General features: G+C 39.3%; 1 protein-coding gene across 5 annotated transcripts in view; it reads right to left on the reverse strand.

The window, feature by feature from the left end:
• XI-I (myosin) overlaps positions 1-16,682 on the reverse strand; it is a 90,778-nt gene that overhangs the window by 31,711 nt on the left and 42,385 nt on the right. For all 5 annotated transcript variants that reach the window (XR_016079347.1, XM_010263581.3, XM_010263582.2 and 2 more), the window contains 4 exons: positions 10,039-10,076; positions 9,822-9,948; positions 9,556-9,729; positions 798-929 (listed from right to left, as the gene is read on the reverse strand). Coding sequence is in view for 4 of the 5 variants with exons in the window: in XM_010263581.3 (XP_010261883.1) it covers positions 798-929; positions 9,556-9,729; positions 9,822-9,948; positions 10,039-10,076 (471 nt within the window). In the remaining variant the exon portion in view is untranslated. The remainder of the gene's footprint in view (positions 1-797; positions 930-9,555; positions 9,730-9,821; positions 9,949-10,038; positions 10,077-16,682) is intronic.

Consider the following 16,682-nt stretch of genomic DNA (forward strand, 5'->3'; position numbering starts at 1 on the left):
GATCATCTTTTTTGGCCTGCGATATAACTTGTATTATCTTTTCTCCTCGAAAAAAGTTAAGAGAGTCTAAAAGGTGCGCCTCAGGGGCACAGGCGAGGCGCATTTCAGGGTATGCGCCTCGCCTAGGTCCTAGGCGCAGCCCTTTCAAAAGGTGCACGCCTAATGCACCTTGCGCCTCAGCCCAGACGTGCGCCTGATGCTCCGAGAACCCCCAATTTGGTAATGTTGTTCATTAATTCATCCTTTGTTTTTTTTTTTTTTTTGGTACACTGAAGGATGGCAGAGGATAAGTTGACCAAAGGTAGGAGGAGATGCCATTCAACCCAGGTTATAGTGTCAAGAAAGACCCACATTACCAACATGGCCAAGATGGCATCAATTGCTACAACACAGAACAACTAGCACCTAAAGATGAGATCAAATCTGCACCCTACAAATGCCCCACATGCACATCTCAGCGTGCAATGGGAACATCTCCCAAAAGTTGTCAGTGAGAAATGTTCCCAATACACGGTTGGGATATGCTGTGAGGCCTTTGTGAGGCGCCCTCTGTGGGGCACAGATGTGAATTCCAAAAAGAGATTGTTCACTATACAACACTCAGCAAAAGGTAAAAGAAAAATTTCTTAACAAAATATATTATACGGGCAAGTTGACTTGAAACTTATAAAAAATTCTCCGCAACAAGAAGCTTGCAATAACCTGAGCCTGAATACACCAGATAAGCATCTAAATTGTCAAGAAGAGATGATGATGATGAAGATGCCAATAGTAATGATAAATCCAATAAAACTTACCCCACACCGTAATTGATGTAAGACACTTTGATTCTCAAATATTTGGGGCCGATTCAGAGAGTTGGGCTTCACACAGCGAATATAATGAGGTTCCGTAGAATTTAGGGTTTCCATAAGCGCTTGCAGTTGTTGCTATAAACAGTGGAAAACACGCATACCACACATCAGAAAAACAAACAGAGACACAAACATATAGGAAACGAAAGTATTCATGCTTTTCATAGTTTTAATAACAAAGAATATTAAACTTCAAGTCAAGTTGATTGGTTTAGCAAACACAAATTTTTTATGGATGCAATTTTGCAAACAAACATTTTTCCATCCCAAGCATCAATAGGAATACCATTGAGCCACATTTAACAACAAAAATGAAACCAAGCCATAAACTATTCGACACAAGTTCAGAGATATGGATTGGAAACAGCAACAACCTCAAAAATACAGATAATTTCTATAACAAATAAGAAGAAAAAGAAGAAAGAAAAAGAAAAATCAAAAAATATAGGGGCTGAACCCATATTTCTGTTATAGGAAAAGAAGAAAAGAAAAGGTGGAAGAAGAAGAAATTGGTAATATAAACACACAAAATTAGTAAAGAAAAAGAAGAAAATGTGTTGATTTGACAACATTTTATGTTCTTCCTTACATATTGGTTCAGGTATTGAAGCCTTTGAAGTTTCAACACAGCATTTAGCAATGTTTGTGTTGATTAAACCCTAACAAATAAGAAAATAATAAAAAGAAATTAGTATATAAACACACAAAATGAATATTTTAGTTTAAAAATGTCTATTTTATAATTATAACCTAAAAAAATTGAATATAAAAGTTTTTTATAACACGCTATAGAAAACTGCTTGGCGATTAGGCAAGGCGAGCCTCCAAGGGTGCCTTGTCGCCTAGGCATCACCTTGACAACTATGTAACAAATACTCTACAGCAATTAGTGTATCCAGCAGAATAAGATTTAGGTGGTTATATTTCTCAAATTAAAATAATTACTGCATCATCAGCACACCATGAAGATGAAAATGAGAGAATGCACAAGAGTATACAAGTTGTACTTTCTAGATCCAACACTCAATACCAAAAGCTCAGAAAGTATAGAGCTTCGGTTGTCCAAAAAAAGCCCTTCACAGACACTGTTTAGCTACACTATTGGCAAAGGAATTTAACTCCCTAGGGTTCAGTTGGTCACACAATACTTGAATACTTATTCCTCAGCCAAAAGAGATGAAATCAATGTGTAATCAATTTCTCTGACCCAAATAGTTGGCTTCGGATTTAGAAACGCAATAGATCTAACGTATTCCATGAAATATTTTCAGTTCGACATATTATCGAATTACAATAGGAAGACAAACACGCTTATCTTCCAAGAGCAACAAAGAACCTCAAGAAAAGAAAAAAAGAAAGAAAACACACTATAGTTACAGCTTAGCCCAAAAAAGTGAATCCCTTTCTGCCCCTAGTTTAGCTAAACCAACAGCTAGGAAATTAGTCGATCTTTTAACCCAAAGAATCTTAACTTCCATCTCCCACACCAGCCACTTGAATTTCCTCCTCTCATTATTGTACTTCCATAAGCCATTGTGATCTTTAATCAGCCACCCTATCACCACCTCTGAATCCCCTTCAATTAAGAGTTTCCTGATGTTCAACTCCTTAGCTTTCTGTACTCCTTCCATAACTGCAAAGATCTCAGATCTAAGGGAGTCACCCACTCCAATTGGGACTGAGAACATAGCAGAAATGACCTCATTTTCATCCCTAAAAGCACCCCCAATCCCCGATTGTCCCGGATTTCCCCTGCTACACCCATCAAAGTTTAGTTTCACGAATCCACTAGGTGGAGGGGTCCAAACCACACTCATTACTGACTTAGTCTGTGTGCAATTTGCAATTTCACCCCACTTCCTCAACATGTCATCCATAGTGTAATCTGTGAAAAGCTCCAAAGATTTCAGCCACTGTACCGCCCTAATATGAATGATAACCCTCATATCTGCTGCTCCTCTCTGAGCTTCTGAGAATATCCTGGAGTTCCTTTCTTCCCAAAGTGTCCAACATACTGCAGCCCTTAGTCCTCTCCACATTGTCCTTCCCCTTTTTATCCGCCACCTGAAAAGAGAAGGGGAAAAAAGGCCTTGCAAGTATGATGGGGTATTCCAACTACATCCAAATAGGGACAAAGCCCATTCCCAAATTGACCACGCAAAATGGCAAGACACCAGTAGGTGAAAACCAGTCTCCCCACCCGCTTTACAAAGAACACACCACTGAGGTGACAAACAAGTATTGGGCCTCTTCTTTTGGAGTAGATCACCAGTGTTGATTCGTTCCAGATAGGCTTCCCAACAAAAACTACCAACCCTAGGAGGTATTGCTCTGCACCAAACCTCATCAACAGAAAAAGAAGGGAAGGTAGGACTGGTGGACTGACTTAAGACTTTGAAGAAAGAAACACAAGAAAAAATGACGTTGGGAGGAGGTGTCCAAATTCTAGAATCCGCCCTAGTGGGGTCTAAGACAATGTTATCAAGAATTGCAATAAGGCTCAAAATATTGTCAATCTGAGTCCCTCAAATCCCTTCTTAGACCCAAGTTCCACCCAATCCCAGAAGTGGAAGAGGGCGGGGTGGTAAAAGACAAGATTGGCCCATTTTTCAGATCAGAAAGAGCAAACAAAGAAGGAAACTAATCCTTTAGAGGGGCACTCCCCACCCAGGTTTGTTCCCATAATTTTATGGAGTTACCGGAATTCAAATCATACCTGATATTAGGGGAGAAAACTGGTAGCAGGTCATGAATGGCTTTCCAAGGAGAATTGCTTGTGATCCTAGCTCTGATTCCAGCGTCCCATCCATTATGCTCCAGCCCATGAATACTTGCCACTATTCTAGCCCATAGCTTCTCCTTCTCCAAGGGGAATCTCCACAACCACTTTCCCAACAGAGTCATATTCCTTCTCCTAATATTCCCAAGCCCCAAACCACCACAAGTCTTACTCCTACAAACTATCTCCCAGCTAACTCTATGATCCCTCTTTTCCTCTCCCGGTTCCCGCAGGGAATCTCTCATTAACTTCTCCAATCTATTAGCAACCTTCACTGGGATTTCAAACACCGATAGGAAAAAGATAGGTAAATTAGCAAGTGTGGCCTTAATAAGAGTAATTCTCCCACCAAGAGAGAGGTAGTTCTTTTTCCAAGACACCAGTCTTTTTTCAAACCTTTCCACCACCGGGTTCAAAAAGCTCTCTCTCATAGGATTATCACCTAAAGGCAACCCTAAGTAGTTCAAAGGCCACCCTGAGACTTCACACCCCAGCACTTTAGCACTCTCCCTGATCTCTCCCTCCTCCAAATTCACCCCCACAACACAGCTTTTCCCAATGTTAACCTTCAAGTTGGATATTTGCTCAAACAGTTGTATCACCGACTTCAAATTCTAGATAAAGCTCACATTACCACCTTCACAAAACAGAATCGTATCGTCAGCAAACTACAAGTGATTAAGGGGGGTTTCCACCCTCCCAACTCTCCCGCCTCTAATAAGCCCCCTAGAATCTGCCCTGTGAATTAGTTACCACAAAACCTCCGCAATTAGAATGAACAAGAAAGGAGAACGGGGGTCTCCTTGTCTTATACCCCTACTGGCTAGAAAAAATCTACCACTGTCCCATTCACTAGCATTGAGTAATGACAATTCCAGACACAACCCATAATCCACTTACACCACCTATCCACGAACCCAAATTTAGTCAAAACTTTCCTCAAAAATTCCCAGTCCACCAAGTCACAAGCCTTTTCCAAATCCAACTTACAGACCACTCCCTTCTTCTTATCCCTCTTAAAGTTCTTCACACTCTCATTAGCAATTAAAATCTGATCAGTAATTTGTCTTCCATTCACAAAAGCTCCTTGGTAGTGTGCAATGATATCTGGCAAAACCTTCTTCAGCCTCAAAGACAACACTTTTGCAATGATCTTATACAAGCTATTAACCAAGCTAATTGGCCTAAAATCCTTCGAGTGGGAAGCATCTTTCTTTTTTGGAACTAAGGCTATAAATGTAGAGTTCACACCCGAATTGACAACTCCTCTCCTGAAAAACTCCTTCAAACACCCGCAAAAGATCATCTTTCAAAATATCCCAACAATCCTGATAAAAAGCCATTGTGAACCTATCCGGCCCTGGGACTTTTGTTCTATCCATAGAGAATACAGCCTCCTTGATCTCTTCTAAACTAAAGCTTCTCTCCAACCTTCTCCTGTTCTCCACCCCTACATCTGGCCAATCCAATCCTTCTACTTACACCCTTCTACACACAGGCCTTCTTAGAATAGATTTGAAGTGCTCCACACAAGCCCCAGCAATCTCCTCTTGATGTACTAGCTCAACTCCATCTACTACCAGTTTGGAGATCAGGTTCTTCCTTCTCCTGCCATCTGCTAGAGAGTGGAAAAACCTAGTGTTTCTGTCCCCCTCTTGCACCCATTTACACCGAGATTTTTGTATCCAGCTAACTTCCTCCTTGTGCAGGCAGTCCTCTAACTGTCTTCTTAAATCTCTCTTGAGCTCATTGTCTTCCTCTCCAAGTTCTCCCCTTTCTTCTTTAGAGTCAAGGCTTTTAATCTTATCCAACAGATCTCCCTTTCTTTTTTCTATCCTCCCAAACTCCATCAGATTCCACTCCTTGATTTTTTCTTTCAAAAATTGAAGTTTCTTATGGAATTTCATCCCCTCCCATTCCACCAATGGGTTACACTCATACCACCACTCCCTCACTTTGTTAGTAAACCCTGGGTAGAGTAACCACATATTTTCAAATCTAAAGGGGGAACTTCTCATGTGCTTCAACATGGCCTATAACATATTCTCATGTGCTTCAAATGGTTTAGTTCATTGAAACTACCAATTTTCATTGCTAAATTTAATATGCCAAAAACCCCTACATATTAAATTTCAGCCCAAAACACCTCCATTTACCCTCAACCATACCAAGATTCCATTTCAAGGCTCTAGATTGACCGGATTCCGAATGCGCCCGATCCGAGCACAATTGGCCCAATCTAACCTTACCAATCACCGCAAACTACCCAAAAACCCTACCCTATGAAATTTCACCCAAAACTAACCTTATTTGCCCTTCCATCAAACCAAGATTCTGTTCTGGATCATCCCGTTGACCCAAACCCTACCAATTACCTCAGACTATCCAAAAACCTTACCCTGTGACATTTCACGCAAAACTGCCTTCCTTTACCCCTTCATCAACAAATATTTTGTTTCAAAACTCCAAATTGTCTTAATCACACTCCTTCCATTTTTACACAATTCGGACCCATTTGGCCCAATCCACCCCTAGCAATCAACTCACAATGTTCGAAAACCTCACCTTGTAGAATCTCAACCAAAAACACCCTTGTTTGCCCATTCATCTAAAAATATTCCATTTCGGCTAATCCCATTAGCCCGTACACACAAAACCCTTCTCTGCGACCAAAACTCATACAGGCCCTCTAATCTTTGACCCAAAAATCCTAATCATCCATCAAAAAACCCCAGTTTGACCCCTGAACCCGATCTAACCCAAGTCTCCTAAAATTACAAAAAATGCCCCTTGGACCACAAGAAATTACAAAACTGCCATTATAACCTAATACCTGAGCCTTCTTTCTTTCATTCGAAGGGCACTGTTTATCGTCTACCTCTCGATGAGAGCAGGCCAGCAACAGCGCCAAAAATCTCATCCACCTAACTCCTTTATTCCTTCTCCACCATACACCTTTTCTTTTCCTTCTTTCTCCCCTTCCACTGTCCTCTCCGGCCATCGTTTCCCTATTCATCATCTTTTCTGGTAAGAGTGGACGTTTTGCAGCAGTGGCAGCGCATCTTTCATGCTCTCATCAGCTTCAGCATACATCCAACCCTTATTCTCAATGAGATTTGAGCAAGGAAGTTCACTCTTCTTCGGAAACCTTCGTAGATCCACGCTGAATCCTCATTCTTGCTCAAAGACAAGTTAACCAGCGCCCGCAACCGACTGAAAGTTCCCCTCTTTCGCTGATTAAGTGCAGACTAAACTCTTGTCCAGGTATATTCCATTCTCAGAGTTCTTTCCCTAGATTTTCTTTCGTTATCATTTGCATTTACTCTAACATCGGCACTGAAATAATTGATATCTGAAAGATCGTTAGAGCCGGTGATGAGGCTTTTGCCTAACTGGACTCTGCAAACTCTTTGCCACCAATCAGTCTCATCATATTTTCTATTGGTGGCATTCTGATTGTCACGCAGACTTGTTTTTAGAGTAGGATATATCTTAGTAGTTCAAAGTTCCTCTTTAGCATTCTGTTATCAGTCTTTCTTGTTAGTGATTACAGCAGCTCCATTTTTTTTGTTTCATTTTGTTTTTCTGTGTGACTATGTTCTGATCGAGTAAAAAGGCTGTTGAGCCTCGAAGTCTAGTGCTTTTTTTGTTCTAGCTGCTTGTTGGAATGAATTTTGTTGTGCTTGATATGTTTCAAAGTTGGCATAGTTATGATACTTTCTTCATTTTTTCGTGCAGTGATTAACTTAGAATAGGTAAATTATTGTTACCTCAGTTCCATGAATACTTATTTTTTAACTCAATGATTATCTGATGCAGATTCTAGAGACCGGGTTTAAGATGTTGGGTCAAGTTGAGATATCCTGCCAATGGTACCGGGCTCAAAGAAGACTGTGATGTCTGTAATGTTAGACCCCGGTAGTAGAAACTTATTCAATCATGAATATATATATATATATAATAATAACAAATGATAAAAAAATGATGATGAAAGAGGAACAAGTGCAAAATGTTTAAAAAAAAAAAGACGTCGGCGAATTAGAAGAGGAGATCCGATTGAGTGTTTCTTTGAATTCGAGGGAAGCATATGAACATATAAAACAAAGAGGAAGGAAAGAAAGAGAAGATAGAGAAGGGAGATCCCCAGTTTTGAACCAAGGCTGACAGAAGGGTATGTTTGATATGAAGGAAAAGGTAGGGAAAGATAGGGAAACCAATACAAGATTTGAAAAGGTCACCCTACCTTTTACTTCCTTTCCCTACATTTTCCTTCAAACCAAACATAGCCGAAGGGGATTAATTTCGGCTACAGTGGGGTCAGATTCAAAAATAAAAAAATTAAGTAAAACAAAAAAATATGTGTATACATAATAACTGGGTCCGGGTGATTTGTTTGGTGAGTAGGATATATATCCAGAATAGGAACAAGAAAGAGGGAATAAGTTACTTAATTACCAAAAGGGAAAGAATGAAAAATATGAAGCAGAAAAAAAATAAAAATATATAATAAAAGAAATAAGAGGAGAGAAAAATGTAAAAAAAAAGTAAAAAAATATATAAAGTAATAATAAAAATATAATAGGTAATACTAAATAAAAATATAATTAGGGGAATTCTGGCTTGTTCTTGATTTATTTTGCTTTATTAATTACTAATTGCTCTTATTTAGTTGAGGAATCATGTTCTTGTGTTTGAGCTTGTTCAGAACCCCATGTGGGCTCCACCTATTGGACCCGGGAGAGGGGTGCCAAACCCCTTCCCTCTCCTATCTGAGTCTTACCCGAACTGGTTTAACTAGTGCCTCAGACTATTGGAGTCACTATTGAACCAAATTGATTTTGATACTATTCACGAAGGTCCCATCACCTCCATTTCCTAATCTGATGGGTGGCGACTCCAAATCCAGCCCAAGTGAGCCATTTCCCGATGCTCACAATGGGTCAATAGGTGGATCAGAGATGGAGATCTAGAATTATAAGCTTCTAGCCAAACAAGGGAGGTCTAAAGTGAAATTTGGTAGGTAAATATTTCAAAATGTCAGTGGTTTATTGTTGGAGTTTGATTGGTCAAAAGTGGTGGTAAAGAACTAATCTTTGTTGTTTGATTAGGGTCAAACAAAGGGAGGTTCAAGGTGAATTTTGGCATACAGCATTTCAAAGTGTTCAGAGTTTTGGGGGTATTGCTTGATTAGTCCAAAGAAGAGTCAAAAGAATGATTTAGGGTTGCAAATCCTTGGCCAATGAAAAGGGATGAAACAGAACCCAGGCCAGATGAAAGGTCAAATGAAGAAAAAAAAAGGTTAAAGATTATACAACCTTTAAAAATTTAAGTCAAAAGAATGATTTAAGTGAGCTTAAGTACCTTGAATTAGAACATTTAAGACTATAACTTAATGATTATACAATCAGTATACTGGTTTTAATTCAAAATTCATTATTACATGACACAGTAAATTACAATTCATGATTAACAACAAAGTGCCATTAATGAACCAGCTAGAAAGTGCATCTAACAACAAACAGAATAGAAAAGGGTTCAACACAATATAGGCACAAAAGGAAACCCAAAAAAACGACACATATTAGACTCCAAAACAAGTGAAGCTACATGAAATTTGTGAATGCAGCATACCATCTAAGACCATATCACTAAACTCAGTTTTTTAAGTTATTTAGTCCAAGCAATCTTAAGGAAACCAAGGTGGTGTGTCATCAAATTCATAGAAACCTTGTCTCCTAATACTAAACTTTTAAACCTACACAACCAACAGATACCCAAAACACATTAAAACTAACTTAAACGGACCATTAGAAAGATAAATACTTGTCAATGATTAAAACCTTAAATATCACTGGTTCGGAAAAAAAAGGAAGGAAATCCAAACAGCCCAATATTTTCATTCTCTCCTCAACTACTGCATACCTTAAATCTTGAAGCAACAGAAGAAAACTTGTACGATGATCTTGAAGATTCCTCTGGAAGGGAAGGGAAAAGACCAGAAATGAAAGAGCATTTTGATGAAGACAACAGATTGCAGTGTTCTACCACAACATAGTCTCTATTTTTATCTAGAAAAGAATCCGTTTGATAAGTAACCTACAAGCAAGTACAAAGTACAAAAATTATAACCAATAGTACTTCACCAGATGATAAGAGAGTTCTGCAAAGTATTAGGATTAATAACATGCCTTCCCAGCATAATGGGAAACAGTAAAATCTGTCTCTGAAAACTTTGCCTTTTCCAATCTAGGGTGAGTTCGGAAGCTTTGAAACAACCTTGTAGAGAATGTTTCATGCGTTGATTTTGGAAACATGCTGCATAAACAACAAAATCTGTATAAAATGCATTTGAGCTATGATTGCAGATTAAAAGTTCACCAAATTTGAGTTGAACTTTTCATATACCAGGCTTCATCCAAAAGAGCAATTATTCCAATGGGTTTCTGCAAAAACATATAGAAAAGAATTTGTAAAGGTGAATGAAATAAAAATATAAAAAAGCACAAGACATAAAAATATGGCAGATGGATCAGCTATTAATTAAGACTCCAATAACAAGAACTACCAAAAAAATCTAATAAATGCCATACTTTTCCACCAATAAAGTTAGATACCAACATCTTGGTTGATAACAATTAACTTACCAAGATAGAAGCAAAATGCAAGACATTTTACATAGAGTCCCCTAAATGGACAACATGTCCATCTCATACTAAACATTACAGATTGGAGTCTGACACACCATGGATTCTTGAGGACTTATACACGCATTTCCCTTATATGTCTAGTTTATTTGACATAAATGAACAGCTAATGTACAAAATCAATGGCATTTTTTGTATCAAACATTCCTTTGTAATAAAGGGAACATTTCATACCCCTATTTGCGGTTATAAAAAACGATAGAACTCAAAAAAGGAACTATTTTAATAGTATATACTATTCCATAGATGTTTCCACAAATCCATGTTTCTCATCTTGCACAGTCAAACCTGAGGACAAGTGTTAGATTACAACTCCCATGTCTATGTCCACGCAACACTGAATGCAAGCCAACCCCATATAATTGTGACAAGGCTTAGTTCAGTTTAGTAATAGAAAAATAATGCAATGGTTAAAAAGCAGACAACAACAACAACAAAAACTGAAAAGTCAACTGAAATTTGCAATTGTTAAAATGAAACCACTACCACCACCATCGTTATCATTAGCACAAAAGTAGTATGCCCTAATATATACACCCAAATAAAGATGAAACTAGATCTATTTGACCAGAAGGAAATCTATATGGTACCCAAACAAACAAAAGCTTTAAAAGTTAACAAGAGGTTTTGTTGATCCAGTTCCTAAAACAGGGTTGTGGCAAGTGATGATACCAAGGCTTTAGCTGAACCCATTCAAGAGATTCAAGAAAATGTCTAACAGAAGCTGAAAGAATACAACCAAAGCTATAAAAAGGCTAAGGATAAGCAACATCAGATGAAAGAGGTTCTTTTTGGGACTTACCATAAGTTGAAGTAGAAACGGATTGGCCCATGTCAAGTGCTGAGACAATTTTAATGTAACAGACCTCTTTGATCATCATGGAGGTCTAGAGCCAACAACAAATGCTGATCAAGGACAAAAAGAAGGGCCAACTGTTCTAATGAATTTGAACAAGTAAAAGGGGAAGAAGATGTTTGAGTCACCAGCACTCGAAATGGGGGCCTATTTTAGGTTCTCGGTCAAATGGAGAGAGAAACCAACAATTGAGAACTTTTGAATTAGTGAAGAAGAGTATATGAAGCTAGATGGAAACATGTGCAAGCATGCTAAAATTGCTGCTTGCATGGGGTCGAGCTATTTCTAACCCAATAGGAATAATGAGCCCAAAAAAAGAGGGAACAAGAAGAAAAAAAGGAAAAAAGAAGAAAAAACAAAAAATGTGAATATATTCTGAATTTGTATGTTTTTTGTGGTAAGATCCCAATTTGTTGTTCTAGGGACTTATGTGTAAATATATTAGTTGGCTTCTCCAATCTCCAGCAAGCCATTGAGTCTTATAAAAGCGATGGTGGTTGTTTCTGCAGAGGTCTTTTTTGGTTGTTTCTCTCTTGTTTGAGTTGTATCTTAGCCCCAGCTAGGGTTTTCAAGTATTGGGAGCTTGGGTTTTGAGGAACCAACCCATTTGGAACTTTCCAAACCCTCCATCGATGTGTACCGCACAAGAAGCCAGCTTGACGCCATTTTTCTTGCAGCAGAATCGTTCCATGAAGAGTTCTACATCAGGTTTCTTGACAGTAAATCCGATTGAAGATTACGACAGAAGAGGAGAGAAGAGAAGAGAAGAGAAGAAGGAAGAAAGGAGAAGGTTTAGAGGCAATGGAACTGTGTTGGCGGCGCCAGCTTCATTAGAATATATAGGGCGAAAAAAATAAGAAGGGAAATGACCCTTGTGCCCCTACTAAGTAAAGTTGCAATAACATATTAAAATAAAAAAGCTTTAATCAACCAAACAGACCCTAACAAAATAAAATCAATTATTTCAACACTCCCCCTCAAGTTGGAGCATAGATGTCAATCATGCCCAACTTATCACAAATCATTATGCCGCACATGATGAAGACCTTTGGTGAAGATGTCTGCAAGTTGTTCTTCTGAGCTGACATATGGGGTGCACACTTCTCCATTTACAAGTTTCTCTCTAACAAAATGCTTGTCCACTTCAATGTGTTTCGTCCTATCATGGAGGACTGGATTAGCTGCAATGTTGATAGCAGCCTTATTGTCGCAATAGAGTGACATAGGGTTGCTAACTGTAAAACCCAGCTCTACTAACAGATTTCTTATCCCACATGATTTCAGTAACTCCATGAAACATAGCTTTGTACTCTGCTTCAACACTAGATCTAGCCACCACACTTTGCTTCTTGCTTCTCCATGTGACTAGGTTTCCCCCTACAAAGGCACAATATCCACTGGTAGACTTCGGGTCATCAACAGCCCCCCAATCAACATCAGTATATACTTCAACCTTTAAATGTCCATGTTTCTGGAACAGCAAACCAGCTCCAGGAAACTTCTTAAGGTATCTGAGGATCCTCTCTACAACTTCAAGGTGAGTTGTCTTAGGGTTGGGCATGAACTGACTAAGGACACCCACTACATAAGCAATATCAAGCCTGGTCATAGACAAATACAAGAGTCTCCCTACAAGTCTCTAAAACTTCTTCACATCTTTCAAGAACTCTCTCTGACTATCTCCCAGTTGATAGTTAGGCTCAATTGGTGAGTCAATTGGTCTCGCCCCTAGTTTGCCTGTATCTTCTAGTAGATCTAGTACATATTTCCGTTGGGAAATAAAGATGCCCTTGTGAAAGCGAGCACCTTCAATTCCAAGGAAATAACGTAAGGGGCCTAGATCTTTCACCTCAAATAAAGTGGCTAAGAACTTTTTTAGTCTATGTATTTCAGCCTCCCAATCTCCAGTGATCACTATGTCATCCACATACACAATTAGAAAAGCAATTTTCCCTTCACCTTTCTTCACAAATAGTGTGTGATCTGACTGGCATTGTTTGAACCCCATCTGTTGAACTGCTAAGTGGAACTTACTAAACCAGGCCCAAGGAGATTGTTTCAGCCCAAATAAAGATTTTTTTAACTTGCACACTTTCTGTTCACTGCCTTTGGCACAAAAACCTAGAGGTTGGGTCATGTACACTTCCTCTTCCAAGTCACCATTCAAGAAAGCATTTTTGATGTCCAATTGGTGAAGTTCCCAATCAAGATTTGCCACCAGTGAAAGGAGAATTATGATAGAGTTCATCTTGCCTACTGGGACAAAAGTCTCTGCATAGTCCACTCCATATACTTATGTAAAACCTTTTGCCACCAGTCTGACCTTATACCTTTCAACAGTTCCATTAGCCTCGTGTTTCACTGTGAAACCCACTTGCACCCTACTGGTTCCTTCCCTTCAGGAAGATCCACCAACTCCCAAGTGCCATTTTTGTGTAATGCATCGATCTCTTCCTTCATTGCATCTGTCCATTCAGGTTTGGATAAAGCTTCTGCCACATTCTTAGGAACGGGGATACTATCAACAGAGGAGAGGAATAAATGATATGAAGATGAAATATGATCAAAGGACACGAAGTGAGAGATAAGATGATTAGTGGTACAAGATCTAACACCCTTTCTCTTAGCAATAGGAACATCAAGATCATTAATGATAGGGAAATCAACATTAAGAGGAGTAGGCATATCAATAAGAGCAAGTGAACCTGGCTTATGAGAAGGATCAACCTCCGGTGAAGCCGATGTTGTTGCTTGCATAGTGTCGGGTTCTACGGCTCTTGAAAAAGACGGAATGGAGGAGGATCAGGAAGAGGAGTTAATTGAGTCTGAGCCTGGGTGTGTTTCTCCTCAACCCTACTCTCCCCCTAAGGAGAAACCGAGAAGAAAGGTTGATTCTAAAAGGACACGTCGATAGAGACATAGTACTTACAAGAGGCGGAATCATAGCACCGATACCCCTTATGAGATAGAGGGTAACCAAGTAAGACACAAGGAATAGCACGAGGATCAAGTTTACCCCGAGTAGGTGACAAGTTATGAACAAAGCAACGACACCCAAAAACACGCATTGGAATGGAGAACAGTGGAGCTGTAGGAAACAAAAGCTGATGTGGGGCCTTATACTCTAGTAGCCGAGATGGCATACGGTTGATGGATGTACTTAGCACACAAAAACAACATCCATCCAAAAGCATTTCGGAACATTCATATGGATTAACAAGCCACTTCAAGAAAATGACGATTTTTTTCTTTCAGCAACACTGCTTTGTTGGGGTGTCCTAGCACAAGAGCTTTGATGAAGTGATCCACTCGAAGCAAAGAATTCCATGAGATCACTATGGAAGTATTCCTTTGCATTGTCCGACTAGAAAATATGGATTTCAGTTTGGAACTGAGTGAACACCATGCGTTGAAAGTCTTTAACAATTTTAGGCATTTCATCTCTAGATCGCATAGGGTAAACCCAGGTGTATCTAGAGTAATCATCGACCAAGGTAATGAAGTACTTATATCCATCCTAAGTAGGTAGAGTAACAGAGCCCCAAACATCAGAATAAACAATATGAAACGGAAATTCAGATCTTTTATTTCTCAAAGGAAAAGAGCTTCTACAATGTTTACTCAATTGACATGTCTGACAATGCAACTGACTCACTGACAAAGACTCAAACAGCTTTGGAAACAAAACTTTTAATGACTCAAAAGAAAGATGACCAAGACGACTGTGCCATAAATAGGCTTGACACTCACTGGACGAACTTAAGGACTCTGTCTCCACAAGACCAGCTTTATTCTCCAACGCGTAGAGACCATCTACCATGCTTCCTCTACTAATCATCTTCCCCAAGGCCAAATCCAAAAACACACATGAAGACGGATAAAAAGTAACTAAACAATTCAAGGAGTGAGTAATACTACTAATGGAAAGCAAATTTATACGTAATTTAGGAACATGTAGTACATTAGAAAGGGTAAGGCCAAGTGGGAGATATATGGTTCCTTGGCCGGCTATGGTGGAAAAAGAACCATCAGCTAGTCTCACCTTATCTCTCTCAGAGAGAAGATTGTATGCTTGAAATAAATTTGACTGACCGGTCATGTGGTATGAGATGACACATGGAAGGCAGTGGCAGTGTTACCTTATACAGACGCAACAGAGGTAGGAGTAGGACCAGAATCCATCGGGCGAAGTGTCCTACCATATAACTCCAAATGGTCACGGAAAGAGTTGATGATCTCTTCCTTAGGGTCAGAACTGGGATGCCTTTCCTAAGTTACCATGGGACCAATCTCTTGAGATGTCATATTAGCTGAGTTATACTTTTTCTAATTCTGCTGACATGGTTTCTTGCCCTGATCAATTGTTGACTTCTTACCCAAATCCTGTGCCCATTTAGGTTTTCCATGGAGATCCCAACATGCATCTCTAGTGTGTCTTGTCTTCTAGCAGTGAGTGCACCAAAGCTTACTCTTATCATATGTTCTCTTCTGAGAGTCACCCTTCTTAAAACCACCTCCAACATTAGTATCTGAACTTCCCTAGACAGCTAGGGCAACTGGCTCCCCCTCTATACAATTCATCACATTTCTTCTACTCTCTTCTGGCTGAACCAAGGCATAAACCTCCTGAACTGATGGCAAGTCTTTACTTCCCAAGATCTGCACCCTGATGGACTCATGAAGGATTCAGCCCCAAGAGGAAGGCAAATACCCATTGTTGAGATACAAGTGATTTGTATGCCTTTGCATCTTCATCACACTTCCAGTTAACATTCTGATAGTGATCAAGTTCTTTCCATATCGATTTTAGATCTGAATAGTACACCGAGAGGCTCCTTTCCCCCTGCTTGCAAATGGACAATTCAGCTTGCAATTGGTATATCTTGGCATAGTGTCTCTACTCTGAATAGGTGGACTTTGCTTGTTACCATATTTCACAAGCAGTTTCAGCTCACATAAAAGTTTTTCTCACCTGTGGCAGCATGGAAACCAAGAGCCATGACATCACCATACTATTTTCCTGGTTCCATCTATCATATTCAGCACTTCCGCTCTTCAATTCCTTCACTTTCCCATTGATGTATCCTATTTTTCCCCTAGCAGTGATGTAGAGTTTTATTCCCCTAGACCATTCAAGGTAATTCAGACCATCAAAGGGAATAACAGCCATGGGGAAACTCATATCCATTCCCCCACTCACTCCATTTTGACTTCCAGAAATCCCTAAAGTAGCAGAATTCTCAGACGACATGGTCAACACAGAATTTTTTTTATCTAACACCTCAACTTAGGATCCCTCCTTATATCAAAACAAAAGGCTCCACACACAACAAGTGATCAGTCCACACACACTTCAGTTTTTTGGACTTAATCTGTCCACAACACCAGCACCTATTTCCAAAAAAAATAATATGACAAATCTGATTTTCAGACCTGTACGGAATAACAGTCCCAGCCTACTAGTTTTTTTTTTCCAGAAGGTCTACAAG

This window comes from Nelumbo nucifera, chromosome 8 (assembly GCF_055504915.1).
Source record: "Nelumbo nucifera cultivar China Antique chromosome 8, China Antique-T2T, whole genome shotgun sequence".
NCBI classification, from domain to species: Eukaryota; Viridiplantae; Streptophyta; class Magnoliopsida; order Proteales; family Nelumbonaceae; genus Nelumbo; species Nelumbo nucifera.